General features: G+C 41.0%; 1 protein-coding gene across 11 annotated transcripts in view; it reads left to right on the top strand.

Annotated features, from left to right (window-relative positions):
• osbpl8 (oxysterol binding protein-like 8) overlaps window positions 1–19,550 on the top strand; it is a 93,959-nt gene that overhangs the window by 55,773 nt on the left and 18,636 nt on the right. For 9 of the 11 annotated variants that reach the window (XM_071503068.1, XM_071503063.1, XM_071503062.1 and 6 more), the window contains one exon: window positions 19,196–19,269. In XM_071503068.1, the coding sequence (XP_071359169.1) occupies window positions 19,196–19,269 (74 nt within the window). Of the gene's footprint in view, window positions 1–8,056; window positions 8,347–19,195; window positions 19,270–19,550 lie in introns of those variants that run through there. The other 2 variants (XM_071503065.1, XM_071503070.1) reach the window with 1 other exon arrangement.

Here is a 19,550-nt window from a genome sequence, read left to right as displayed (position 1 = left end):
GACTCATAATTGCTCAAATGTGGGATTTTACATTATAATTAAAAAATTGGGGTAAATCTGCTGTTCCATGTTTGACTGCTGCAAGACAAGTTGAATCCACTTGTACTAATGCAGAAGAAAGACCTCAGTCTGTTTTGTCCTGTTTTTTTCCAGTTTTCTGAATGTTGTAAGCTGCGTTCACACCACAAGAGGGAGTAATCGTCACAGAGAATTCACTGATTATCCACCTTTGTTTGTCAACACACTCACAGAACATACAGGAGATACATAATGGACTCTGTGTTTCCCCTCAAAGATCATTAAAGTGTAATCTTACAGACTTGTAGATGTGATTAATGTGCACACACACATAGAATAGAATAAAATAGAATAGAATAGGACTGTAAAAACAGCTGCAAATAATAAATAGTCTGTATTGCACCAGTTGTTAGAGTTTATCTGTAATATTGCATTTAATCAGGACATTATTGCACAGACTCAGCCTCAAATATTTTAAGAGTTCAGTTCTTGATGGCGTTCGGGTAAATACTGTTCAGAAGTCTGGTAGTGTGGGTCTTAGTGTCCTTGATTATGTTTGCAGCTCGACATAGGCATCAGGATCTGTATATGTCCTCAGGTGCAGGTGGCTGCCTGCCAGTTATTTTCTGTGCTGATTTGATGACTCTACAGAGAATTCATGCTCATTACATGAACATAAACTTGCTCTGCATCGCTGCTTTCCAGCTACATGTGTGTACTGTGGTCATCATCAATAAGATCTGCCTTTATGCCACGTACTTGGCCAGAACAGCTGAAATTGAAGATCCCATTCGTGCAGTTATCTGGCATCAGTCCTGTGTACTGTCCTGTTCATGTGAATCACATCAGTATAATCAAATGGAAAAAAGTGAAGTACGGCAGCAGTTAACCTACAAGCGTCTGTCCAGCTGCCTCACCTTCTAACTGTAACTGATTGTGTGAAACAAAGAGTCAGCAAGACGACATTAAAGCTTTCCCTGACCCTCATCTCCCTGCAGCCCCTCCATGGGTATCCATGGCAACTGATTTTACTTCAACTAGCCCTCAGTCTTGCGTCAAAATGATGACGGCATGCTTTGATTTGTTTTTCTTGACCATTGTTAAAATATTCAGCAAGATTTTTCTTGGTTTAGAGCTTGCTGTAATAAATGCGTGTAAATGTTTGATGTGGGGCTCAGTTGTATATTTCATGAAGAAGTAAAGATGTCAGAGTCACAGGCTGATGACTGCCGCTGCTCTGACAGAGTTATTTCTGAATTTGAGAGGATGGTTGGAGGAGTTGTGTGAAAATTCACAACTAAAGTGGGAAGAAAGACAGTTCTCTCCCCTGGTTATTTTCCAGAGCTCATTTTAGAAAGGTGATGCTGTACAGGAAACAAAACCCATGGTTTACAGAAGATGATTTCTTTAAGGTACTGCATGTGAAAACATGAGTACATTTGATTGCACTGCTGAAGTGAAGTAGCTCACCTCTGACTGACCTCAAACACCACTGCTTTAAAAGCCTTGTTAACTTGTTTGGTCAGTTATCGCACATCTGACCTCATCAATGCAGAATCTGAACTCTGTATCAGTCTTTTGGATGTTATTCTAAACAAAGTGCTGCACAGAGAGCAGTGTCAAAATTCATGTTCTCTGCATTTATTCAGTTTGCACATCCCATTGTTAGCAATCACACTGGTAAAGTTTGGCAGTTTCTTGCCCATTTGACTACATTTAATTCTAGACTATGTGGAGGCTTTTCTATATACATACAAACTAGAGCTCAATCAGTGCTGGATATTCGAGGCTGATACTAAAAGTCAGAATCAATAATAACTTCTTCCCCCTTTTTCTTTTTTCACACATAACATCAAGAAACTTTTAGGGACTTACTTGGCTACTGAAGATTTGTGGCCAAAGCCACATCACACAGGGTTGGCATTACCCACATACACACACACAGCTGGGTTTAAAGTCACTGACCAGGGCAGGTTAATGTTAAAATCACCCGAGACAGAAATCCAGTCCACATGGGGCTGATTTGCATTGATTTGCTCTGAGTAATAACGTAATAATTTTGAGTTTATGAGTTTCTTATAATATATCACAATTCTTTAACAACCACAATGTTCCTTATCCTTATCGAAAATGAAAAAACAAACAAACATACACAATAGTGGCCTATATATCGTTATCAGATATTTATCAGATATTCAAATATTGATGGCTTTAACAAAGATGAACTAAACTGGTCTCTATTTATAGTAAACTCTTGGTGTGTTGTTAGTTTATGATTCAGACTTCTTTCATAATGGAGTCAGAGTGTTGTTTGGGTCATTTGGTTTTGTAACTGGAGTGTAACTGCATCATCACATACGCACAGACAGACTCAGGTGTCTGTGGCGTGGCTGCTCCTTATGATTCACTGAGAACAAAAATAAACCCAGGAGGTTGTTTGACAATTGGCTTTGAAGCCGCTCTCGCTTTAAAAGCCTTTTGCTGACTTGCTGTCTGCTTTCCAGGTAAACAGAAAGTCTACCTGCACTGGAGAGTGAGAGAGTGACACAGGATGAGTTAATGGAAGAGGATGGTAATTGAACAGGAGTTTTAAAAACAAAAAGCGAAGAGGAGCTGGAGAGATGAAGAATATATAAATGGAAGGGAAGTGAGTTGGGGGGGGGTGAAAGCAAAGGAGTGCAAGAGCGAGGGAGCAGGTGGGGTCAGCACGGATTTAAGCTCAGCCTCAGGGATTATGCCCTGTCAGACGGAGTTAACGACACTAAGGGGGCTGGTCTTATCTGCACCCTCAGCCACTGCCAATCCAGGGTCCCTTCTTCCGCCTACGCTCTCGTCCAGTGATTGGCTGAGCCCTGGGAGGCTTGAGTGCTAAGAGGGACAAGGCTTGACAGTGGAGATATGTACCATAGATAACGGAGAGTCTGTGGAGGTAAAGGAGGGCAGGACGACGTGATGGAGGATATGTCGGCCTTGGGGCCTGAGCTCTGCTCAGGCTTGTCTGAACTGACACGATCTGGATCTAAAGTACGAGTGATTTTAGCATGATTTGGGAGATAGGACTGCTGTCCACAACTTGAACTTGGGGCACTTTTCTTGAAGTTTTAGCCTGAAGGGAAACAAGGTACAGTATGAAGTACCAGTTTACAATGTAGTGCTTGTTAGTGTGTCAGCTAGAGCAACACCTTGACACCTCTTCTGTCTTAGTCTCTGCTCACATCAAATCCCCTCCTGAAGATTCCTGATCTGTGCCGTCTCGTCTCTTTCTGTGTTGTGCTTCCGTATGTGTGCGTATCCTGTGTGATGCAGCTCCCATGGGGACAGAAGGAAGATCACACCAACATAAAATCACTTTTACTCGCTAAAGTTGTCAAATGGACAGAAACAAAACACTTGATTCTACAAAGGCCCTGAAAGTCTTGACATGAGTCTGAGATGAGATAAGTACAGCAGAAGATGTCTGCAGGCATGTGTTTAAAAAGCCTCTTTGTTCTAAAGATAATCCCAGGCTTACAGGGTTTCCTTGGAGCCTTTATGTAAGACTAGAGATGTTTGTCTGCATGTAACCTACTGTCTGCTGTGTGTGTATCACTTGCATTGCACGGTATCCTGTGAAATGCAGCTTGTGGGTTACTGTATCAGAGTATGTCTACAAGTGACTAGTAAAGTGAGTTTCTTTCAGCTTCACTGCTCAGGCAAAATTATTTTATGCTACTACAAAGCAACGTTATTATCCGTGAGTGCTTCTGTCATGGCTGTCATGATGAAAACGTGTTGAATAATTATCAGATCAGAAAGATTTGTTTTTTTTTCTCAACCAACACTGTATCTGTAGTAGCTTTTCTGAAGAGGTTTCTCTTGTGTCACAGTAAAGTTGCTGTAATTCTTCAGATAAAAGCCATGTTACAGCCATACTAGCAGCTCTGTGAGGCTCTACTTTGGGACAGCAGTGGTCGAAGCTAACATCAGCATTCCAACGTGCTCAAAATGACAATGCTAACATGCTGATGTTCAGCAGGTACAATCTTTACCATGGTAACCATCTTATTTCAGCTTGTTAGCCTGCTTATGATTGCTAATTAGCATTAAGCACAAAGTAGAACTAAGGATGATGTTAAAGGTCCCATATTTTACACTTTTCCTGTGTTTTATTTGAAGTGTTGATCTCCATCAGAAGATATATTTGTGGTCTTAAGAACCAAAAACCATCTCAGTTTAGTTTAACATCTCCTCTCTCAGGCTTCTCTCTGGAGCTCTAGTCACAACAGGTCAGTGAGCCAATCAGAAGAAAAAAAGGTGTGAATGAACGACAGATTGAAAGCAGACTGAATGTTTACAGTAGGTTAAATCCATGCCTGTCATGGATTTGTTCAGTCAGTGAATGTGGTGAGGTTAGGCTTTGCCATATTCATTAGCAGCTTCACAGGAAATTATTTGAAAAATGACCCAGATTGTGACTATACTTAGCAGATTTTTCTCAAGTGCCTCTCAAATGCCATTGGACCAGCAGAAATGGACGTTTCCTCTGTAAGCAGGTTAATTAGGTCTGGGATCTGAATTATACATACAGAACATCCTAATTACCTGTGTTAATTAAAGCACATTTGAGTCTGGCGGGTGGAGCTGCACATTTATCAGGTTTAGATTCATCAGTCGGCTCAGTTTTGCAGGGATTTACACTGTTTACCTCTCCAAGCTGTCTTGGATGAAATGTCTCCATGGACAGTTGGTAGAAAGATGCCATTTGATGCAAGCACAACGCTTTTGGAGGGGCTGAAATGTAAAAGTTAAAAAAAAAAGGGGCAGGTCAGCTTAAAGGAAGATGCCAGTGGACTGTGAAGGGATCAACAGCAGACAATGTGTCTCACAGACTGGGTTTCAAAGATAAGGGCCAATGCCAAGTCTGTTCATTCCTGCACAGATACACTAACCACTCGTGTCCTCGCAGGAACACTGTCTTCTCACTTGATATGAGACATCCTGATGACTTTAATTATCTTTCCTGGCCTTCAGCACAGAAACTGAACAACCTTTCCTTTTTCCAAAATAATCAAAAACTAAAACAACATGGATCCTCTCAAATGCAATAAAACAGGATGTATCCAAATACATCAGTTTTTGTCTGGTCTGAGCCACGTGTGTCCATGAAAATACAGCAGGGAAACCGTGTCCTAAGTGCATTACAGATATCTGTCAATAAAGCAATTTATATCAGTGACAGTGCATCTGGTTTCAGCACTATTTAACTGTATAAGGAGAAGCACACGTTTCAATGCAGCATTCAGTGACCCGTTATTACTAATATGATCCTGAATACTAACTTTATATAAGAGCTGAATATAGTAAATAGAAAATATTGCAACATGAAGACGTTTTTATTGGAATATATTTCAATTTTGATCGATCAGGTTGGTCAGATATGGGGCCTGTAGTTGGAAGTTATTGAATTTCTTGGTTTACTTCTGGGAATTATGATGATCATCACCTGACCATCGGGGTGATAAAGTGCTTCCTTCTGTCCTCAGTAGAGTTGATGTTTTGTGATTGTATGTGCTTGTGTGTGTGTCTTATAGTCTGATCACTTCTGTCTGCATAGCACTCAGAGATGACAAGCTGCAGGGAGTACGTCGTGTGGTTATTAAGAGGAGGAAAGAGGATAGTTATCTTAAAGGGACATTTCACTGCTCCTAATGTGGATATTATTGAATACCAGTGGCCTACATGTATTAATTCAATTCAATTTTATTTGTATAGCGCCAAATCATAATATACATTATCTCAAGGCACTTTACAGGGTAAGGCCAAGACCTTACTTTGTTACAGAGAAAAACCCAACAGTTCCCACAAAAAGCAAGCGCTTGGGAACAGGGTGGAGGAAAAACTGGCTTTTAACAGGAAGAAACCTCCAACAGAACCGGGCTCAGGGTGGGCGGCCGTCTGCCTCGACCGGTTGGGTTTAAGAGGAGATAAAAAAGGGGGGGTGGGGGATGTATTGCATACTTAATGCTCTTCACCTACAGGAAAGCACACAGCAGGAAAAACCTGTGAACTGCTGAACAATAGTTACTTCTGCAGTTTTATCATCAGCCCTCTGACCCTAACCCTGGGCAGGTGCACACAGGCAGGTTTGGGTTCTGATTGAATGTCCCGTTTCCAGATGTAAGTCAGTAACAAGTTCTTAAAGTCAGTGTGTCTCAGGTCTCTTACTGAATCTTTATCTTTGTTCTCAGAGGAATGCACAAAATATCCGTTCAGCCACTGAGAAAACAATCTCACGAGGTGTTCTTGAGTTTTCGATTATGTTACATGATCTTCAACAGCTTCCTCAACTGCAGTTCCCAAGGTTAAGAATGAACTTTAAACTTAAGCTTGTATGTAAGCATGAATGAGAAGTCCTTAGAGTGCTTGTAACAAATGTCAATTAAAACATCTATAGTACAAATCTATGAGCACTGGGTAAACTCCATGTAATGATGAAGATTATGTGACATGATAAAAAAACAGAAGCAGCTTCTGGTGAAGTTGTTTCTCAACTGCTGTTGAAAAACAATCAAGAATGCATTGCCTTTTAGCTAAATGGCAAATATTTATTATAAATAATAAGTATTATACTTAGGATGAATTAGGTTGTATATGACTTTGTTGATTAAAGTTGTTGAAAGAGAAATTCAAATCAACTGGATAAGGGATTTGTTAAGCAAATGTAATGCAGAAGCAATGTATTCAGATTGACTAAAATCCTCTTAACCTTAAAGGAGCTGTTTGTGAGTTTTGCTATTGCTACATAGCTGACGTTAGCATTAACAGCTGTTTACTTACCAGTCTAGAAGAAACAATGTGAGTTCAGGATCAAAACTTCATTACTTTAGTCTTTACTCCAAATCTGGAGAGCAACACCAGTGTTAATTCTTGTCTCTATCACGTTTTTTCTTCTGCTGAAGTTAGCACGCTAACCAGTTAGCCCCAACCCATCTTGTCACTTTCCAATAGCAACTTGTAGCCTCTCTGCCCTGAAGATGTAGCTCTGCTCAGAGGGCGTATTATAAACTCTTGTATCATAAAGACAAAGATGGCCGAAGCTCTTGTCAAGCGACAATTGGCACCACCTGCTCCCGCCAAGAAACCACGTTCAAGAAACTTACAAATTGCCTCAGAGCCTTAGGTTACAAGAACTAGGGTAGTCAGTGGCCCTGCGTTACCACAGAAACCAGCGCTTCCACTGCAGTGGCAACATTCAGCAAAAATAAACACTCAGTAGTTAAATACTTCTCATACTTCCTGTAGTGACTGGGGTGTTGGTACCGGCACTGGTGGGTAACTGGATTAAACTGTTACCTGGCAGCTCTACCTGGCCTGGTTAGCCAGAGCGAGAGCTTACGCCTCTGCTTGTTGCATTTGCCCATATTTGGTCTGTGACTCATACAGTACAAATCTGTTTAAACTGTGACAAGTGCTGTGGTTATGTCGAGTAGCTAAGGTATGTCGACATTGGGAATTTGTTTTTGTCTAAAATGTGGTTTTCCATTTCTATAGCTGTTGTGACAGAAGAAAAGCCCTCCTTGTATTTTCTCCTTCAGCCACTGATGTCAGAGGAGTGAAAGGTGAAACTAGATTCAGCTGGAGCAATATTTAGAATTATTAACAAGTATACTAGACGTCATAGACATGCCATCCCTATGACTAATCCACTGAAATAAGGTTTAAAAGCGGTGAAGTGTCCCTTTGAATAAATAATAATGAATCAAAAATGTAGCGAGAGATTGAGCTGATGAGAAAGATGAGATGTGGAACATAAGAGCGATTTCCCAGCTAAAGATGCAGCTCTCCTACCCATCCAGAGGAGAGGGAGTAGGAGGGGCTCAGCTTATTCGTTATTAAGTACCTACAGGCGGCTGCTTTCATACACACTCGCAGAGCAGAGAGAGAGACTGTGTGTGTGGGAGGAAGGGGAGCAGTTGGCTGAAGAGGCGAGCAGCATACTGCACTGGTTCAGTGTCTGGTGTCTGAGCTACTCTGTGTGTGTGTCTGTGTTGGTGTCTTCACTCGTACACTAGCTGCGTGGGACAGATCGGACGGTTTCCCGACCCCCCCCCCTTTCGACCCTCTACCCTTGAGTTTCCTTACCACTCCCCCACACCCATCCTTCCCCTCCACCCACGGAGGGAGCACCCGCCGGCCCCATGATGAAGGAGGAGGGCCTGCTGAGTCGTCGTCGATTCTCCACGTGCGGCGGGACAGCATCGCTTCGACCTCCACATCCGGATGGACGCAAACTCATCCGCAATGCCTCCTTTGGGGGCTATAACGAGCTGTCACCCATCTCGCTGCCAGGTTGGTGTACGATGGTGTGGAGACTGAGACGGAGCTCCACACTGGGAAGTGTTGCTGACCCTGTAGTTTTACCTTGTGACTGACAAGTATCTCTGTAGTAGTGGCTTTAAAAATGACCTCTCATTACAAGTGTTTGGTGTTGTAAAGCATGACTGTGGTACGTTTTCTTCAGATGCACGACTGACCACCAGATTAGATTTTTCTATTAAAATGACAGAGTTGCTGTGATCAGTGTAAGCTGGTCTGGACTCATCTTCTTTGGGGCTGCTCAGTCTTGGGTTTCAGAGACTGGATTTGAATAAGATTTGCCTGCATGACTAACATGTACTGCTTAAATCTTAATGCAACTAAAGGCAAATATCTTATATTAGCATTGAACAAGTTGCAAAGAGGACCTAAAAATCAGTGCATCAGAAGGCATCACTTCCATGGACACGGTTACAGGGCTTCATCTTCTTATATGTGTGTATGTTTAGAATTTCATAGCAGAGGTATGCTCAAATGAACTTGTTAAAATGACATTGCACCTTTCCACTTCTGAAGGCAGAAGTGTTTGTAGCTGCTCCAAATGGCTACGCTTCAGGGAAAGGGAAAAATCTGCTGTCATAGAAACAGAAGAAGAGAAGAGACGTGATAATTGTTTGTATCAGGGACACTGTGCACATTCCTGCTGCCCGTTTCCTGTCATACCACCGACCAAGAGTTGGAGGAGATAACAGGCTAAAAAGTGTATCAATGTGCCAACGAAAGCAGTAAAGAAGACTGCAAGCTAGTTAACATGGATGTAAAACAAAACCCAATTATAATTAAAAAGAAAAAAACATATTTTGTGTTTCATGTGGAAGGAGCTGCGTTGAACACATTTGTTTGACCTCAAAGATATACACACTGTGTGCTTTGGTGAGAAAATGGTAAATGTGAATATGACTATGATGCATATGGAAATGCTTAGTTGTTAAAATTGTTGAGATGTTTATTAGTGACTGTTTACTTGAAGGACTCTCTCTTCTCTCTACAAGTACGGTTAAGGTTACAAAACTGATTATGGATGTTGGACTTAAAGCAGGTTGGTGCCACAGGGCTCCAGACTAACTTTTTATACTGGTTGTACCGGTCTAACTTTTTCATTTAAGTGCAAAGTTCAATGTAGGTGCTCCCAGTACTTTATATCATCAGCAGCATGTATCATATCTGAGCCATGGACACTGGACAAGCCTTTGTTAAAGGCAGTTATTTTGGCCTTTTTCTATGCAGACTCTGGTTCTGGATCTGACTCAGATGAGGTCATCTCCGCTGAAGATGCTGGTTCAGGATTAGGCATCTTACTGGGTCAGGGGAGATTGGTGGTGGAATTATGATGTCAGGTCTGGGCCTTTCAGAGCTGAGGACAGGTTTGAATTTTGTATCAGGCTGTGATGTCACTCAAGGGGGAGCACAGGGCGCGGTTTCATACAGGCATGCCTTATTTTTTTTCCCATCCTGCATTCAGTGAGGAGGAATAGAAAAGGGCCAGGTTTGCACAGGTGCACCTGTGCGACCAATGAAAAAGTTTTGTCACACTTGAGAGATGACCCTGGAGCCATGTGCAGACAGCTTGATGAAGGAGGCAGAGCTCAGGCCTCAGCTCAGCTGGTTTGGTGTTAGCCAGGTCCCAGTGATACCTCTCTGAGAGTGTGGTGATAATCCTCATTTTTTAGAAGAACACCAAATCCCACAGAACATTTAGGATTAAATCAGTTTAGTGTTCATTTGTAAAATCTCTGCCTCTTTGTTTGTCCTGCTGAGAAGGACACGGACCTGGAGGCAGACAGCTGGCAGCCTCTGCAGCTTTGACAGGGGATGTTCTGTTCCACCTTCACAGATGACTGTTATTAATCCAGGGAAGGCTGACTGTGCAGAAATGCTGTTTTTCAGCACTGTCACACTTTCCTGCAGTAATTCAGACTCATCCGACCTGGTACAAACTTAGTCCTCTGTTGTTTGACACTGTGCAGCTCTGTCACGTCACGGCTTTGCTCAAGGGCATCTCGACAACAGTTGTTCGTCATTGTCTTTCTCTGCTCAGACCTCTCCACGTCTCGGGATTTGGGCTGGTGACCTTTTGGCCATAAGCCCCCCCCCCCGAACCGACACCTCCTCCAGCTATACAAATATCTTGAGCTGCGAGACGTCGTCTGAGTCATGGTGTTTTTCTCTCAGTCAGCTCCCAGTCTCAGCTCCATTCATCCTTATTTTCGACACTCTGCTAACAGGCGCCGGCTTTAAGAGAAACTGCAGGAGACAGCCGGTGCAGGCGGGTCGCATTTACTCACTTTATGTCTTTTGTACCTTCTCTTACTTTCTGTGTCTACTGTATTTTTACGCCCACCTATTGGAGTGTGCTCACATGATTGTGCCTACTCTTGCATAGCTTTAACATTCAGGATTTGTACTCTTTGAGGCTGTCTCTGAGAAAACAGCTCACGGATGGTCGATGACTCAGTTTTTGTTGGTATCCTGGTAATGTGAGTGGTGTCAGAAGTTCTACATTGTGGACTTTCTTTCCAGTCAACTAATTATCTCTAGGCGTTTAATTTCCTTTTGTGACTGTGGCTGGGTATTTTTTTTAAACATTTTCATTACTTGTGAAGATATGATGGGTTCATTGAGTTTCTGTGCCAACATATAGACTTGTTTGTTTTTTACAAAACCCAATAAAGCTAAAATACCTATTCGTCTCTCAACAGTAACTATGATGGATTATCTTTCCCAGACATTTGAAAATTGATTTGATGGTTCGAGAACTGGATGGATATGAGAACTTGCAATATAGTGCTACTCAGACAGCTGAGCCAGAACTTAATGTACATCTCACTCCCGTTCATTGTACATTTCAGTTTAGGTTTAAGCCAGAGGTTTAATCCATGTGACATTATTTCTTTTGTTTTTTTCTTGGAGCATTTTATTAAAACACTGCAGTTTGATCCTCCTAAATCATCTTCTAAAAATATCAGAAGACAGGACAATAGGTCATTGCCTGCAGTCTTTATCAAGGACCGGGGAAGAGGCCAGCATCTGCCAGTGCACACAAACCCCAGTGAACTATAAATATACAACTAGCACAAAACAGCAGCCATGGTAATACAACCAGGCTAATGCCCCCACTCTCATCCAGACACATCCTGTTTGAAATATCATCCTTTTCAAGAGATAATGTGCTTTTGTGTCGTCAAGCCGCCTGTGTGCAGACAGAATAAAAGTAAGACCCTTTTAATGTGGATTGGGACCAGTTCATCTCAGTTGTTGCTATGTTTTTGTTTGTGAAATTCTCAGGCTGCATAAGAAACAGGTATGAAGACCGTGATGGAGACCTCGAGATTAAAATGACAGGCTGTGCTGGTCTGAGTGAAACATTATGTACTGCTAAAAGCACAAATACACTAAAACAATGCATTATTCATCAGTGAAATTACTGCCTAATATCTTACCATCAAGTGTGGAGAATACACCCTTTTATGTGGTGTGTGCGCTTTCGGCTGTTGCTTACTGTTGTTTCCTCCGTAGCTCGGGGACTAACAGCAAGGGAAATTGATTTGGAGGTTGAAAATGGGACCTTTATAGAGCAATAAGAGGGTGGAAAAAGCCATACCCTTGTGGTCGATAATTAAATGGAATCACAGTTCATCCTGAGGACAGCGTGACTTGGCAGACTGCATGTTAGAACACTGAGTGGAGTTTCTGACCATGAAGATAAGATGAGTTTTTGATTACCAAGAGGAGTTGGCGCATTACTGTAGCAAAGAAAAGAGGTGGCTGTTGGTTGGATATAAAAGACCTAAAGTGATATTTAAAGGTCCCATATGTTACACCTTTCCAGTTTTTTATTTGAAGTGTTGCTATCCATCAGAAGATATTTTTGTGGTTTTAAGAACCAAACACCATCTCAGTGTAGTTTTACATCTCCTCTCTCAGGCTTCTTTCTGGAGCTCTAGTCACAACAGGTCAATGTGCAGGTCAGAAGAGAGGATCTGAGCCTCTCTTCTGATTGGCTGACTCAGAGAAACCAAATTCTGCAATTTTGGACAATGGGTTCTTGGAGGGCTGGGCCTGGAGCATGGTTGAGAAAAGAGAAAACAAAGTTCCAGAAGTCCTGACGTCTTAAGGCTCAGTTTCTAAATATGGGATGTGTGCATTTCTCTGTGGACTGAGCACTTTGAACATAGAACCTAGACCTGCTTTATAGCCAAAAAGACATGGACATTTCACTTTATGCAATATGGGACCTTTAAGTATCTGAAATAATGTTTAAAATAGGTGTTTTAATGGGCGATTACACAGATTTTACATGAGTAAAAATCAGCCCATGAAAAAGTTGTATAATGTCTCTGGAGGAGTCTCTTAATTCTGATGATGTCATAGTGATGTCATAAGGGTTATCTCTGATTGGGTCTGGAGATTATAATCCCAGGTTTTAACACAGGCTTTCTGTCATAAATTTGCAGAGTTTTAAAGACAGACATGCAGGGTCAATGGAAGATGACACTGAATTGCATTATGGGAAGCATAGGACCATTTGTCCCACATTCAGTCTGAGCAGTAAAATAGTTTAGAGATGGAGCAGAGTGTTCACTTGATCTTGCAAGTGAACTGAACTGATGTATTCCCATATCAACAAATATCTGTGCTTTGATTGTACTTGGCAGATCTATGCTCAGACTGTGTTACAATAAAGAAAGGGATTCAGAGTTTGGCTACTAATTTGGCAGACATCTTAAATCAAGTTAAAAATCATTGCCAATGACATTTTCCCACTAGTATCTCTTTTCCCTTCACTGGGCCAGCCGTCTTTCAGTTGTCATGAATCTGGAGCCAAAATAGTAGAGACGCTGAGCCGTGGCACGTTTCCCACAGCAGCAGACACTCCTGCAATTTGCTCCCTTAAAACTAGTGGATTCTGAGGAGAAACTGGGCTGCCAGCTCTTCCCTCTATTTGTTGTTGTCAGGTCACCTGTTGCTATGGCAAACTTCACATTTCCAAAAAAAGTAGAGCAGCATTAATAAAAGCTGAACATTCCTTTTAGTTTAGTTTAGTTTAAAGAAAATTAGAAACACAGTCTTTCATGTAGCTGCAATATTTCAGTCAGTATACCTTTGGACCAGTGTGAGCTTTAAATGAGCTTTGATTTGAATGAACTTGGTTTAATTCTGGTAAGAATTTAAGTTAACAAGAGATAATGAACTGCTTTCACTATGTTGGAGGTTTGTAAATAAGCTCCCTCCAGTTGGAGACGCAGCTCATTGTTGCATTGATCATGATTGAAGTTGAGATGAAGATGATTTCTGTGTGTGCTGAATGTCTAACATACCATAAGTGAGGTTTTCATGTGACATTGAATAAAAAATGAAACTGAGGCACAGTTATTTCAGTTGCTGAGTTAAATAGACAATGATCATTCTTACTTGTTGCTTACAGTCCGATACATAGAAATACATTCACTCTTCATGTGTCATGAATGGAGTGTCTTCATCATAGGTTCCCTGTCATTTTCTTCTGTACTGTTGTGCATGTTGCCTGATGCACATTGGTGATGTCGACTGTATTCATTGTGAGAGGCAGAGCATCAATGTGGAACGACTTTCACTGTAGCAGCACGCAGCACTTCCTCTCTGTCTGTTCTCTGTCTATGATCTTTGATGCAGAGTGAGATCACTGCAGCTCCAGTTTTTACAGGCAAACTCCCCAGTCAGTCTGCAGTGGGGCGTGAGTCTCCTACCACTCCAGCCTTACACACAAACACACACAGTAAAGCCTAGATGTGACACTGCATACATTGTTTAATGTTGGAATTTTCATTGACCTTCACAGGTACTCTTAGGGTTAACCTAATTCTGGTGTCCCTTTTACTGTTTGTGCATCTGTACGCTCTCCATTTTAATGTCCTCACCAAGTAGACAGCTGCTGTGAAAGGTATAGAATAGACTGGATCCTAACTGGATATTTAGTTGTGAACACTGACTGTCACCCATAAGTTTCTGAAGAGCGGTTTTGAAGCTCAGAGTGGGCTCCTCTGCCGTCACCATCTAGGCAGTGCCTGACCCCGCCCCTAACTTCCAGCTAATCCAAAAATGGGCAAAGAGGTGGGGCTTCTGTGGAGCCGAGACTTTGGTGCATGCCAGTTTGTGGCAAGCAGGCACTCACCCATTCAAAGAAGCCATGCCCTGAATTGTTTATAACTTTAAGCCTTAATAAAAATTGAATTGGTGAGTCATATAGATATTCACCCCATACAGTTGTCAGGAAGGGGGAAATTAGCTCTAGAGACCAAAACTGTTTATGTATCAGGCTGTAAACATGTTTATTTCTGCTATAAAGTTGGGCTTTTTAATATGAGAGACTATGGGGACTGACTCACTGTTGGAGCCAACCTGAGGTGGTCATTTGAAGAACTACAGTTGTTTTGGCAGTGTGGTGTTGGCTTCATTGTTCAGCCCTGGAGGTTGATGCTTGGTTGTGAATTTGGCTGCAAAGAGAGGGTAACAGAGCTCCAACTACTTTTTGGTGCATCTCACATAAAGGCCACTGTATTTTCCCAGCAGCCACATGGCAGCTCACTTTCAATGGTTTATCATGTACAGGAGGCTGAGGTAAATGTCAGAAATGAAAAATGTAGGATCAAAGGTCGGTCTTTAATTCTAAAGTTGTCAAAATCAAAAGCAGCCAACATGTAAGAGGCAAAGCTCAGTGCCAAAGAGACCTGACAGCACAGTATATGTGACAAAATAAAAAAAAATACATAAAAAATGTATAGATTATTTCAGTAGCACCTGTGGGCATCTCACCAGCCTTCAAAATAAAGCAGACTTGGACAACAGCATCCAGGAAGTCTCTGTCTGGGAGACTGGACTCTTACCTTTGTGTCTGTCAGCAGTGACTCCATCATCTTTGTGACAGAGTAATGAAAAACAAAAAAAATCTGTGCCAGCTGAAGTTTGCACTTCCGAGTCATTCCTGGAAGCTTTCCTATTCAAAGTAAATGCTTTCAATTTAAGCTGCAACTAATGGTTATTTTTAATCATCAATTAATCTGCTGATTAATCATCTGGTTTATTTCAAGACACAGTGAAACATTCCCATCACAATTTTCTGGAGCCAAATGTGACATCATCAACTGTCAAAACCAAAATTATTAAATTTACAATAAGACCAGAAAAATGAAAAATGATGATTTAATTAACTAAATAGTTATTTTAACTTAATTTTCTTCAATTAATGAATTGTTGCAGCTCTACTGTCAATTATTGGGGAAATATGATGCATGGCATACTTCTTATTTTGAAGAGTGTTTTGTAATACTGCTTTGATAAGTGCTCTATAGATACATATTCATATTCAACAGCAGTCCTCACTGGCCACATTCAGAGGCTAACAATACTCAGTGTGTCCAGCCAAACCATGAGAGCTCAGAAACTGGAGTGAAAAGCTTCAAAGTGAATTTGAAAAGAGAGATATAGGGTACACCTACTGGTTTCACACACTGACTTCCTTCCCTCCTCTGCCATTGTCCTTCGCAGAACAAACGCTTATCACATTTTTTTATTAAGCTCTCAGAACAAAGTGTGTTTCTAAGCCCGGTCATTGTCCTGAACATTTTGCATAATCCAGAAATTTAACAGAAAGTTTCATATGGACTAATGAGGATTAAGATTGCACGTTAAATACACCTCATGATTTTAAAAGCTAATGTTTTATAGTAATGAGAGTGCACTTTAAGAAATGGGTCATCTGTTGATAAAATAACCGAAATAACTGATTGTACATGATGTGAAGAAATTATAGTGCTTTTTACATCTTTGGATCTGACCATATTTGTACACACTTCGTCTTTATTTTAGACACACTGACATACAGACATTTTGTTCTTTTTGGAATCTAAACTTTCATCAGCTTTATTATGTTATTTTTCATCACGTCACGGAGCTGTAATTATTTAACAAGCTGCCTCAGGCCTCAGGTCAAAGGCCTATGACATGGAGAAGTGGCATCTTCTGTGTCTGCAATTGAAACTGGACTCTCCTTGGACTACATTAATTTACTCAGACTGCCTGATTACAGATTGGATGGCTATCAATTATGCAGATTAGCAACTTCATTAAATCAGTGATCATTCTTTTGCTTGGACTGTTGATTCTTTGTGCAGCTTGATGATTGAACATTAGCATTAACATCATGAGACAAAGGCTGCTGGATGCTGTTTGATGTATGTATGCTACAGTATTGTAGCTTTTGTTGTGTTAAAAAGAGCTTGTCTGTTACTTTAAGAACAACTTTCTAAATTCATTACATTTTGATTCATGTCATTATTCTATGACCATCCAGTCCTCTCCATATGTATGCAGGAAGAGAATGATGAGTTATGCAACCTCTTGTGTTGTGTCTTTTGTGCTATAGTGGTTGAATTGCCCTTGAGTTGTTTTCCAGCTGAAGCTGGCATGGAGATGCATCTGTCAAGTGGGCACAGATGGTCTGGTGGGATATCTAATATACCACTGAACCTAGATTTGCATTGAAACTAAGGCAGCATTCATAAGGCTGGAGAGACAATAGCATACCCTAATTTCTTGATTTATATCCCTGTGGTTAATGAAGTTAACTGATTTAAACAAACACAGTGTAGCTGTGATGTTGATCAGCTAAATGAGAAGACTCCTGTGTCTGGTTTGTTTTTAATCCCATGCAAACATGTTTAGTATAGAAAACAGTTGTGATGCTTGAGTTAATTCTTTTGTTGCGTCATTCAAATAGCTGAAGTGTTCTTGAACAAAACATGTATGTATGCAACTGGCTCATGCTCAATTAGCATTTGTACAGCAGGGTCGCTCCGCTCGATCCGCTGCTGCATCAGTTTTTCATCCCCAGAGGTTTTATTTAGCTCCACTATTTCACTCCATAGTAACTCCTTATTAACTAGGTAGTTAAAGGAAACACATAACGCACCATTAGCAAGCTTGGGGGCGTCGCAAGAAATTGAAGAAGCAGGGCAAATGAGGTGGAATAATAAAAAGAGGATACAACAAAAACATTTCTGCACAAACTCATTCCCTGAATCCACTGAACATCACGTTGTTGTTAAAAGTGTCCAACATTAAAAGCACATAATGGCTCCGTTGCTGCAACCACAGATGCACAACATTTGTTATTAAAGCAAACTGCTGCTCATAGAAGATGCTAATTTTCCAAATGATAAGTATTATTTGGTAGTGAAACTCAGCAGCAGTTCCTTCACTCTCGTGGCTGACTGCTGATGGCCTGTGGATATGAGATGGAAACTATAAAATATTTACAGGCTCTCTTTCACCTTGAGACCACCAGTGTCAGCATGTGCTAGGATCTCTGTGGGGAATCTGTTGCGGGGGTTATTGTCATTGATAGAAACTGGCTCGATGATGAAGATGGGAAATGCTAAGGTGGAGCTCATATGATTATCTTACTCTACCAGATGTTTATCTGCTTCACATCTGGTGCTGCCAAACTGTGGATTAAAACATGGAGTCATTCTCTCTTCTTCTTTAACTGAGCTCAATTCAGATTAGGAACTTGAAGCAGGCACCAGCTCGTTGCCAACCAGATTCTGTGGCTCGCTTCCAGTTGCTCCCGTGAATGACATTATGTAATGGGATTCAAGTTGGCGACTGAGACATTTGGACGTGAGAGCCCTGCAACTATTTTCAAACACACTTTATTTCCAGTGGCCAGCTACTAACTGATGGAGCCAATGGAGGAATGGCTGGAGGAATCACAAAATGACAGCACCAGGAAAGGATCAGGATGAAGCTGCATAGCGCAAACTAGGGCTGGAGTTTATCAATAATTGATGACTATTTTTTCAATTAATAAGTAAATAGAAAAAATAGAAAAAGAATAACAAATAGTAGTAATGATATGTTCCCCAGCAACAGCCCCAATCCCAAAGGTTTTCAGTTTACAAGGAAATAAAACAGATAAGATAATGTAAGATAGTAAGATAATGTTTGCTTGTTTAATTACTTTTAATTATCAAAATTGCAGATGATTAAATTTCATATTGTTTGACTAACAGAAAAACACACACAAAAGAGATGTGACTTTGGACTACGTTCAGGACGCCATTCCTCCACTACATCTTTACATGGAAACTAGTTGGTTGCTGCTTTATTATTGTTTAAAGTCTCATTAACAGAACCTGTACATAGTCCTAGTTTTGTGTTGACAAACTATTGTCTTAGATAAAGTAACAATAAAAATCTGTGTAAAATATCCTCCATGTTTTGGGTAACATGGGTAACTAGCACTAAGTAGCACTTACTATGCACTTCTGGTGCACTTCCTTTTACCTTCTCCTTGCACTTATTAAATAGATGTCGTACTTGACATTTAACGCTGAAGCTTTACTAGTGTCCTTCACTATTAAATCGCTTTGGACAAAAACATCTAAAAAGTAAATGTAAATAAAAATGTAAATGGGTCATATAGGTCATACATATTGTTAAAGGGGGTAAAATGACATAATTTTACCACAATGGTTTGCACCATTTCCCCATATTAAATAATAAGACTATTTAACTGAGTGCTGACATTTCCAAATACTGTATATTTTCTATGGGTTGCTCTGTTGGAGGGGAACCCTATGGAAACTGTTGAAGGAAAAGTAAAAACATGTCACATTTAAACAGTGAATCTGTTTAGTGTGAACAACATGGAGACTGTGGGACCTAAATCCAGTCTTGACACCTGATTAAACCAGATAACTGATAAATGAACGGTTTCCAGGTTTGCGGGGACACACTGATGGACTGAGCTCCTCCTCATGCTCTTGTGTTTTTTTTGTTACAGGTTTTGAGAGAGGGAAGGAGGACCTCTTACCTCTGCCTTTGAAAGAGGACTCACATTCCATATCTAAGAGCAAGGTAAGATGGATCGCTCCACTGTGAAGGGTGGGAAGGAATGATTTGGTGCTTTGGTGTGCCTGTTGTAATGAGACCAGAGAATTTGGGAATTAGTGCACATATTCTTTCCTTTTCCCGGTCTAGCCTCAGGCGTCAGATAGCCTACATTGAGATGACTCACACATCATATACACTGCACACATCAAACATTCATCTGCTAAAAATTCAAACTTCAATCCTTCTTTCAAGTGAGCTGAGTGTGGAGGAGGACCGTCTGGTTTATCTGTCGAGGTCCACGTCAA

Source organism: Trachinotus anak, unplaced genomic scaffold, assembly GCF_046630095.1.
Source record: "Trachinotus anak isolate AG129_WGS33_773 ecotype Australia unplaced genomic scaffold, CSIRO_AGI_Tana_v1 ptg000018l, whole genome shotgun sequence".
Classification (NCBI taxonomy): Eukaryota; Metazoa; Chordata; class Actinopteri; order Carangiformes; family Carangidae; genus Trachinotus; species Trachinotus anak.
Note: the sequence above shows the minus strand (reverse complement) of the source record. Positions and strands in the feature narration are given on the sequence as shown.